Source organism: Austrofundulus limnaeus, unplaced genomic scaffold (genome assembly GCF_001266775.1).
Source record: "Austrofundulus limnaeus strain Quisiro unplaced genomic scaffold, Austrofundulus_limnaeus-1.0 Scaffold4, whole genome shotgun sequence".
Lineage (NCBI taxonomy): Eukaryota > Metazoa > Chordata > Actinopteri > Cyprinodontiformes > Rivulidae > Austrofundulus > Austrofundulus limnaeus.
Window position 1 is genome coordinate 4,885,930 of NW_013952406.1, and position 9,674 is coordinate 4,895,603.

The following is a 9,674-nucleotide window of genomic DNA, read 5'->3' on the forward strand; positions in this document are numbered from 1 at the left end:
AATAATTATCATTTTGATCCATATATTGGTAATGTCTGACTGGGCCTCGTGCCACTTTATGTTCAACAAATTGGGCCCTGAGGTCAGAAAGGTTAAGACCCCCTGTTCTAGATGTTATTTGCAACGACAGAAGTAAAGCCAGGTTTAAGCAGCTCCGTGCCCATGAACCCTGCTTCTCGCTGCCCACAGACCACCGTCCCGCCCGTAGGACTCAACTTCAACTGCTTCACTGAAGACACGCTGCTGCGCCACGCCCAGTTTGTGGTGGAGCAGGTGGAGAGTTACGACGAGGCCGGCGACTCGGATGAGCAGCCCATCATTGTCACTCCCTGCATGAGAGATCTGATCAAACTGGCAGGAGTCACTCTGGGGAAAAGGTACAGCTGAAGAGAATCGATCATAACTCAGTAACAGCTGAAGGTAGTCACAGCTCCTAAACTCATCTTTGATTGCAGAGCCTTAAAATTATACTAATTATTTAGCCTTTTGCTTGAGTTTCACTGACTTGATCAAGTATTGTTTTATTTTAATTATAGTAATTGATGCTCCTGACTCCTTAATGTCTAACATGCCTTTAACATTTCCTAATGCAGCATGCTGCTGTACTGGTAGGTAGGCCTTTATGTGATTTCATCCTTAGGTTGTTTGTTGGTGTGTTAGTGTGAAGCATTTCAGACCTTTTTAGGCAAAATGACCACCGTTTCGCCGTCCATACTACAATATTATTTTAATGTATTTTATTATATTTTGGCTTTATGTGCAGCTGATTGTTCTGGCTTTGTTTAAAATCTGGTGATTACAGCACTAGKGAGTGTGAATTAGTGCTCATAATATAGATCCAGTTCAAACCCTCTTAGTGTGTGGTGGAATTAGTGGAATTTTGCAAAAATAAATTAGAAATTTGTTCTCATGAGCAAAATTTCTTTTCTTTTTTTTTTAAATTTGCTCTTAAAATGTATAACTTTCAAAACTAAAGTGTCAAAGKGTTTAATTTTTACAAAGGAAAAGGTAAATTACTAATTTAGGTAAATTGTCTAATTGATGTCATTGCTGGCAAGTTTGTTTCCTTTTTTAGGAAGAAACTTTTTGCCTGTTGCTTTAATGCAGATTGCATTTTTCATCCCGACTGCTTTTGTGTGCTTCCTCCGTTGCATGGCCTTGACGCTGTGGTGTGTTGACGGCCAGCGGCTTCACAATACCATCGCTCCACGTACGATCGGGTGGTCTTTTCTGCCCTCCCCTCTTAAAAACGAGCTGTTTCTTTTTGACAGGCGAGCTGCCAGAAGACAGGCCATCCGTCACCCAACTAGGATAGAGAAGGACAGTAAGGGACCGACCAAGGCGACCACGACCAAGCTGGTCTACCAGATTTTTGATGCCTTCTTCGCCGATCAGATAGAGCAGAACGATAAAGAGGGCGGGGCTAAAAGACAGCGCTGTGGAGTCTGTGAGGTAAGTAAATGRTCGAACGCGGACGTGCCTAAATGRCCGTYGGGTTTGTTTTTACTTACGGATGCYGAAYGTCCAGGTGTGCCAATCTCCTGATTGTGGCAAATGCGCAGCCTGTAAAGACATGATCAAGTTCGGGGGAAGTGGAAAAAGCAAGCAAGCTTGTAAGCAAAGAAGGTGAGCGTGGCGTGGCGCCTGTATTTAAAGATGATTTAAGTTTTTGTCTAACCAGTAATTAAACTCTTGTYTTCAGATGCCCAAACCTCGCTGTAAAGGAGGCTGAGGATGATGAGAATATCGAAGAGGAAGATGTTCAAGAAGCAAAGCCTAAAAAGGTTCTCAATGCTAAGAGGAAGAAGCAGACCCAGTCCAGACTCGCATGGATCGGAGAGTCCATTGAGGTACGCGGTCCTCTTGTTTGGTGTCTTATTTATTTGTTTATGATTTATATTTATCTCTTCTCTTTAATTCTTAGACTGTGGGAAAGAAGCAGTTCTACAAGAAGGTCTCTGTGAACGATGAAGTGCTGGAAGTTGGAGACTGTGTCTCAGTTTCATCAGATGACCCGTCCATCCCCCTGTATTTGGCCAGGTATTAACCTGCTGAATGACATTTAGTCCTGACATGAATTCTTTGACAGTAGACCTGAYGAGGGTTTCTGTGTCAGGATCACTTCACTGTGGGAAGACAACAACGGGAAAATGTTCCACGCCCACTGGTTCCTTCGTGGGATTCACACGGTGCTCGGAGAGTCCTCTGATCCACTGGAGCTGGTGGTTGTGGACGACTGTGAAGACATGCTGCTCAATTACGTCCAAGGAAAAGTGAATATCACGTACAAGCCCCCGTCCAACAACTGGTCCATGGAGGTGAGTTTAGATTAGGAATGCCATTTTGTTTTGAACTTTATTTTAGTTACATTTATTGATTTAGATTTTTATTTTTTAGGGAGGGATGGATGTTGATGTGAAAGTGATTGAGGATGATGGGAAGAGTTTCTTCTACCAGTTCTGGTATGATCTTGACTTTGCTCGATTCGAGACTCCCCCTCAGACCTGTCCATCAGAAGAGTGCAAGTTCAGGTAAGTTCAGTTTAAGTTTACTACTCTGTTTACAGGGTTCCTGCAGATGCTTAAGTCTTAAAAGTCATTGAATTCATCAATCCGAAAATAAGGCCTTAATTAGCCTTAAAATATCTTCAATCAACATTTCAGAGGTCTTAAAAATGTTAACACGTTGTAAATAGGATGGTTGTAATTCATCTCAAATATTAAAATAATTGGTAACATTTTTTTTAATATTCACATGCAGACATTCCTCTGTGACATCACCTCCTGTTATTTCACATGCAAATATCTCAACTGTTCATCTGAGCAACGTGAAATTTGTTTTGTAATATGTTACTAATGTTGTCTTTCCAAAAATGCATTCACTTTTCTTACAAAAACTTGATGTCACAGGCACTTCAAGGTTTCATCTACAGCAAATTGGGGTTAAGACCCCACTGTGGGTCATAAAACTCCAAATTTTGGGTTGTTAGAGGATTTTAAGTTTAAAACTGATTGCTAAGAACGTTTCTGCTATAGTTCGATATGGACAAAAACAATTGGTCTGTTAGCAATATTTGAATACTTCAAGCAAAAATACTTTGATTCATGAGTTTCTGCCAGTTTTTGTCATTTGTGTTTACTATGAAATCGGTCTTAAATTTAATTTCGCTTGGCATTAAAAAGTCTTAAAAGGTCTTAAATTTAACTTGGCTTAAACTGTAGGAATCCTGGTTTAGTYTTCGTGTTTTTCTTTAACTTGCCTTTGTTTTCTCTTCCAGGTTCTGTGGCAGCTGTGCTCGTATTAAGGAGAAAAACGATCAGGAAGTACCTCGTGCCTTTGAACCCCTGGAGAACGAAGACAACGACAACAAAGCCCTTTATGCTTTGGCTTGCTTCAAGGGACAGCAGTTCAGGGTKGGGGACAGTGTCTACCTGCCCCCAGAAACGTTTCATTTCAGGTGAGAGAAGGTTTTTATTTGTACTTGGACCTGTGCAGTGCTACATTCTGACTGCAACAGCTCCAGTACCTACCACTGTTTATTATTATTTGTAGTTTACGGGAAGCTGGATGTGAAACGGTTGTATGAAAGTAAAATAAAGCTGAGATTTACTTCCTCTGYGTTTGGTTGTCAGTGTGAAGCCAGCCAGTCCAGTGAAGCGCTCCCACAGGAAGGAGGAYGTGGATGAGGACCTGTACCCGGAGTATTACAGGAAGTCCTCAGACTACATTAAGGGGTCCAACCTGGACGCTCCGCAGCCGTTCCGTATCGGGCGCATCAAAGAGATCTTCTGTCACCGGCGTAGCAACGGRAAGCCCGACAGCACAGAAGTCAAACTGAGACTCTACAAGTTCTACAGGTGTGGTTACCGGGCCGGTGCTCGAGGGTTTTAGTTTCTTAACGTAAACGAGCTCAGAACTGAATCAAGCTTTGTGTCGTCGACCAGGCCGGAGAACACGCACAAGGGCGTCAAAGCCAGTTACCACACGGACATCAATCAGCTCTACTGGAGCGACGAGGAAGTTACCGTCTGCATGTCGGACGTGCTCGGACGCTGCCAGGTCGAGTATGCAGAGGACCTCATCGAATCAGTCCAGGACTATTCCAGTGGTGGACCGGACCGCTTCTATTTCTTGGAGGTATAATTATTAATAATACCTAGTTTGTTTTAGATTTGTCTGTATCAGCTGCTATGTTTGCTCAGTGTGTAGTTATTCTTTCAAACKGGATACTTGATGTTCTTACCTTGAATAAAACATGAGTATATTTATTTTTGTTCTTTGTTCTTTCTCCCTCACAGGCATACAATGCCAAATCAAAAAGCTTTGAAGATCCTCCAAATCATGCTCGCTCTACTGTTCATAAAGGAAAAGGAAAGGGCAAAGGAAAAGGTTGGTTCTAAATGGCTTTATGCTGAAAATTTCAACTCAAATTCGACCTTGACTCACAAATACGTGGTCGTCGCTCTCGTCAGGTAAAGGCAAAGGAAAGGCYGTGCAGGAACCACAGGAAAGTCAAGCAGAACCACCTAAAGTGTCCAAATATCGCACTCTGGACGTGTTCTCCGGCTGCGGTGGGCTTTCTGAGGGCTTCCACCAGGCGGGTAAATGCTTTTCCAGTTTCAAAATGCTCCCAAATGCACCGAGCCGATTTGTTTAGGAGACAGCTTCTTGTTGTCTTCAGGTATCTCTGAGACGCTGTGGGCTATAGAGATGTGGGAACCTGCAGCACAAGCCTTCAGGCTCAACAATCCCGGCACCACGGTGTTCACGGAGGACTGTAACGTCTTGCTGAAGCTGGTCATGTCGGGAGAGAGGACCAACTCTCTGGGCCAGAAGCTGCCGCAGAAGGGGGATGTGGAGATGCTGTGCGGCGGACCGCCCTGTCAGGGTTTCAGTGGGATGAACCGCTTCAACTCTCGGACGTATTCCAAATTCAAGAACTCCCTCGTGGTGTCTTATTTGAGGTGAGCGTTTGCTGTAACCGTGCTGCTCGGAGCACACGTTGATAATCTTCCCCTCGCAGGTTCTGTTTAAACGACGGGTCTTTTTCTTTGCAGTTACTGCGACTATTACAGACCAAAGTTTTTCCTGCTGGAGAACGTGAGGAACTTTGTTTCTTTCAAAAACTCCATGGTCCTGAAGCTGACTTTGCGCTGTCTTGTGAGAATGGGTTACCAGTGTACGTTCGGGGTGCTGCAGGTGAGTCGGGGATTCGTTTGTGTRAAACTGTTGCGATGAGGCAGAACCAGATGGTTAAGGCTTGCTGTGCTCGTCAGGCCGGYCAGTACGGCGTCGCCCAGACCCGCCGCAGGGCAATCGTCCTGGCCGCCGCTCCAGGAGAGAAGCTGCCCCGCTTCCCYGAACCCCTCCACGTGTTCGCTCCCAGAGCCTGCCAGCTGAGCGTGGTAGTGGATGAGAAGAAATACGTGAGCAACGTCACACGGTAATTTCGATCTCGGGTCTATACAGCGCTGTTTAAATTTCACAAACWGCCACAAAATGCGTCAGCCTCGCTGCAGCTTTTTAGAGTGAACTTTTCCTGCAACAGAGGCAACGGTGGGATCTACAGAACCATCACGGTCAGAGACACCATGTCCGATCTGCCGGAGATTCGCAACGGGGCTGCGGCTTTGGAGATCTCCTACAACGGGGARCCGCAGTCGTGGTTCCAGAGGCAGATCAGAGGCACGCAGTATCAACCCATCCTAAGAGACCACATCTGCAAGGTGAGCTGTGCTGCTGTGCTACAGTTTCTTCCTAAATTACTACCATTCTTCGAAGAAATACATGTGCTATTGTAAGGGTTTAACCTTACACTTCTTATAACAAGGAATAAAAGGAATTTATTTTAGCAAGGATCACTTTATTTTTGGTAAAACATTMTTCGGTGCAAAGTGAATGGACACACTATAAGTAGCTTCAGTCAGTGAATTTTGATTTGATCCATAAATAAATGCGATCATTTATTTTACATAATCAGACAAAATCACTACAGTACACTTAACTGTGAGCAATCAGTTTCCTACAAAAGCTTATAACTAACAATAACAAGCGCTTCGAGCTTCGTTGTCAATCAGACACTTAAATAGAACACAAACGTCAAGTTTAGATGTTGAATACCAGACATTTGAGGCAAATAACTTAAGTGTAACCATAAAGATGAGTTTAGGTATGTAAAGATTTTTGCACAGAAAATCCATACATAGCTGAAATCATACTGAGGTAGAAAAGAGATCTGTCCTCTTTTCTCCTTTAACTTTGATAAACATTCTCTGATTATCAAAATGCATAATAATTTTCAGTTAAGAGAACAATAAATCAAATAAGAAGATTCTTCTGTTTATTATCTGATTTAAGAAAGAGCGAATGTCTCTTTGAAAAGTTAAGGCGACCTGAGGTGGCCTAAATTCAGTTCTAAGTGGAACAGTTTTTTATTTTGTCTCTTTAAAGGCCCATCAGAGATCTGAGGTCCAAGACAGTTTCCTTGATTATTTCACTCGAGGTGACCTCTACACTATGCATGGTCTCATGCAATACTGTGAAATGTTATGACTTTTAGCTACTGTTGCATCAGTTTTTATCGTAGTGTCTGTAAAAATGAYAGTTGTTTAGTTCTAGAGTTGTAGAGGCACTGCCACTGGTTATTTCCTGAATGTTTAATTAAAAATTGTCCAGTGGTTTGTGAGATATTTCAATACCAAATACATTTTTTTTTCAAATGAACGTGTTTTATGTTCTCAGGACATGAGCGCTCTGGTCGAGGCCAGAATGCGTCACATCCCTYTGGCTCCAGGCTCCGACTGGAGAGACCTCCCCAACATCGAGGTTCGGATGAAAGACGGCAACATGACYAAGAAGCTGCGCTACACACACCACGATAAGAAGAACGGCCGCAGCGGCACCGGTGCGCTCAGAGGCGTCTGCACCTGCGCAGGAGGTACGTGCGGACAGTTTATGACAACTGGAAAAGGCCGAGCTACAGACCGGACGTGCATCTTTATGTTTCGTACGTCCTTTTAGGGAAGCCTTGCGACTCTGCAGACAGGCAGTTCAACACCCTGATCCCCTGGTGTCTGCCCCACACTGGGAACCGCCACAACCACTGGGCCGGACTGTACGGCAGGTTGGAGTGGGACGGCTTCTTCAGCACAACTGTCACCAACCCTGAGCCCATGGGCAAACAGGTACAGCAGCTGTTGAAAGTTGTTCAGTCAGGAGAAATGTTTGGGATTATTAGCACAAGTCACTTGTTTAAATAGATGTTTTTTTGTATAAAACAGCAGTTCTGGTGATCGGTCTGGATGTTAACCCCAACGTTTAATTACAGGGTCGTGTCCTGCACGCGGAGCAGCACAGGGTGGTCAGTGTGAGGGAGTGCGCACGCTCTCAGGGATTCCCCGACACTTACCGCTTCTTTGGAAATATTCTGGACAAACACAGACAGGTTCATTTTCTCATCATGGTTCATCAGTTCAACACAAAACGTTTATGCAAATAACTTAATTTGGCTTTTATTTGATTGTCCTCCATTTGGTGAAATAACTTGTTGCTGTTTGTCAGGTTGGAAATGCGGTTCCTCCTCCACTCTCCAGAGCCATCGGGCTGGAGCTAAAGAAATGTGTCCTGGAGAGGATGAAGGAAGAACAGGCAGCAGGTGCTTTATTTTATTTGTASTAGTTCCTAATTKAYGTTTATCACTGAAAYAGTTGGGTCTAAAATGTGTTCTCTTCTCTGCAGACAACTTCAAACAGGAAAAGATGGAAGTCTCTGATTAAATCCGTTCCTGCCCCAGTTCTAGCAATTGTGACGTTGGGGATTTTATTTTTTTCCCATGAATTGGCCGTCAGCTGTCACTAAGTGGCCACTGTGTTCCATGTAGTAACCATTCCATGTCAAGTTTTGACTGTGCTCTTAATCTTGCTGTTTAATGTGGAACAAATTTTATGTAGTTTTATATGTAAAATTCCAAATAAAGCTCTTACGTAATTGTACGTGTAACTTGATAATAGATAACCTCGATTATAGCAGCTGTACGCATCTGAGTTCATTTGTAGGTCAAAGGTCCAGAATTTACAACAGCAAATTAAATTTGTCTACACGTTTGAAGTTTTCAAGCTTTAGGCTGATACTGTATTGTGTAGTAATAGAAAATCACTCATTTGATTTTTGTATAAACAGGAGTTAAGGGGGTGGGGGATCTTAAGTGTTTAAGAATAAATTTGATGTCCTTTTTTTTAGGTCATATAGGTTGACACTTAAATCATTTTTTGGTCAATTTGTATTTTTTATTTACAAAGGCACCAATAATTGCTTAAAATATGCACTTTTGTAGAAAAGCCTCAATTTTAACTGCAGGCTGTAGCAACTGCATCTTTTTTCTTTATTTGGTAAGTACAGGCAAGGCCAGTTGCTTTTATTTAAAGTAGTACCTAAATTAGAGGTCCACTTACACTTGTGTACATTTGTCTTAAATTTGTAGGCTTAACTTGTTGCCCCTTCAACTGTATACCTTAAAGTGCCTGTGACATGTCTATCCTTCAAATACACAAAGTCTGTAAGCACCTTTATACTTAAGAAAATTGGCATAATACACATGATTTAACACATTTTGTCACATAACTGACCTTTTTTCATTTGAATTTGTCTCRGCCAAAGTGAAACAGGAAGTACTATCCAAGGAGAACTCAAACTTGCTTGTCTTAAAACATAATTTAAACTTAACTCTTCTTTGTCTCTTTGATGGCGACTAAAAATCTAAATAAACATCAGATTCTTCTCGTCTGTTAGGTTTTGTAACACTGCTGTTTACATGCTGACATTACCCTTTGACATCACTTCCTGTTTCTTCACGTGCAAATATCTCAACCGTTCATCTCAGCAACATGAAATTTGTTTTGCAATATGTTATGTGTTATGTTTCCAAAAATGCATTCATGTTTATTACAAAAATTTGATGTCACAGGCACTTTAAGCTGTCTGCATTTTAATCTAGTATTTCAGATCTTATTAAACTGTAATGACACTCAGTCTTATGCAGCTGTGCTGTAAGATCTGCAGATCAGTGAATCGAGGAGGCTTGTTTCATTGTCAGTACTGCAGATGGTGGGAATTTTAATGTGTTAAAAGAGAATTTATTACCTTTAGTCCCCACTAAAGACTCAAGAGTAAAACAAAGAAAAAGTGAATTCATTATCTTTATTTAAGTAACCACATTTTATCATAAAATCTGGCATTTTTCTGAAAGGTTTTTGATGAGATTCCTCAGTTGTTTGATGGCCTGTGAAGAGAAAATGTTACGTTAGAACAAGAACATACTAATCATGCAACTGACAACAATGAGAACTAACTTACTTGGCCCATTCAACATTGAGAATAAGATGATCATATCCAAATCCTGACACTCCTGCAATGGCTCTGGCTGCATCCTCCCGACGGTGGAAACTGATGAAGGCAAASCCCTGCAGGAATCAAAAAACACGAAATGAGACCAACAAGCTTCTGGTCATCGTGTCAACTTTTGTGAAGAGTATTTACTGTATATATTTGTGTATAATACAATCTCATGTATAACATGACTCCCCCCACCCCCTTTTTTAGCTTAAAGCATAAAAAATTGAATCCTCAAACTACCTTCAATTTCATACAGACTTTTTCAGCCTTTGCAGTCTTTATAC

At 42.1% G+C, this 9,674-nt stretch overlaps 2 protein-coding genes across 3 annotated transcripts in view; one reads left to right on the top strand and one right to left on the bottom strand.

Annotated features, from left to right (window-relative positions):
- dnmt1 (DNA (cytosine-5-)-methyltransferase 1) overlaps positions 1-7,991 on the top strand; it is a 12,086-nt gene extending 4,095 nt beyond the window's left edge. Inside the window, exons 14-35 of one of the 2 annotated variants that reach the window (XM_014024480.1) lie at positions 190-377; positions 594-608; positions 1,272-1,452; positions 1,529-1,626; positions 1,703-1,850; positions 1,925-2,040; positions 2,117-2,318; positions 2,398-2,531; positions 3,278-3,457; positions 3,633-3,857; positions 3,945-4,137; positions 4,299-4,389; positions 4,473-4,601; positions 4,682-4,964; positions 5,058-5,199; positions 5,277-5,443; positions 5,549-5,726; positions 6,742-6,937; positions 7,021-7,184; positions 7,328-7,444; positions 7,561-7,654; positions 7,738-7,991. In XM_014024480.1, the coding sequence (XP_013879934.1) occupies positions 190-377; positions 594-608; positions 1,272-1,452; positions 1,529-1,626; positions 1,703-1,850; positions 1,925-2,040; positions 2,117-2,318; positions 2,398-2,531; positions 3,278-3,457; positions 3,633-3,857; positions 3,945-4,137; positions 4,299-4,389; positions 4,473-4,601; positions 4,682-4,964; positions 5,058-5,199; positions 5,277-5,443; positions 5,549-5,726; positions 6,742-6,937; positions 7,021-7,184; positions 7,328-7,444; positions 7,561-7,654; positions 7,738-7,775 (3,279 nt within the window). In that variant the 3' untranslated portion in view covers positions 7,776-7,991. The remainder of the gene's footprint in view (positions 1-189; positions 378-593; positions 609-1,271; positions 1,453-1,528; positions 1,627-1,702; positions 1,851-1,924; positions 2,041-2,116; positions 2,319-2,397; positions 2,532-3,277; positions 3,458-3,632; positions 3,858-3,944; positions 4,138-4,298; positions 4,390-4,472; positions 4,602-4,681; positions 4,965-5,057; positions 5,200-5,276; positions 5,444-5,548; positions 5,727-6,741; positions 6,938-7,020; positions 7,185-7,327; positions 7,445-7,560; positions 7,655-7,737) is intronic. The other variant, XM_014024488.1, reaches the window with a different exon arrangement.
- Positions 7,992-9,180: 1,189 nt separating this feature from the next.
- The window catches only part of eif3g (eukaryotic translation initiation factor 3, subunit G), a 4,232-nt gene continuing 3,738 nt past the window's right edge, over positions 9,181-9,674 (bottom strand). Inside the window, exons 9-10 of the mRNA XM_014024501.1 lie at positions 9,352-9,458; positions 9,181-9,277 (exon numbers count right to left, since the gene is read on the bottom strand). Of these exons, the coding sequence (XP_013879955.1) occupies positions 9,262-9,277; positions 9,352-9,458 (123 nt within the window). The 3' untranslated portion in view covers positions 9,181-9,261. The remainder of the gene's footprint in view (positions 9,278-9,351; positions 9,459-9,674) is intronic.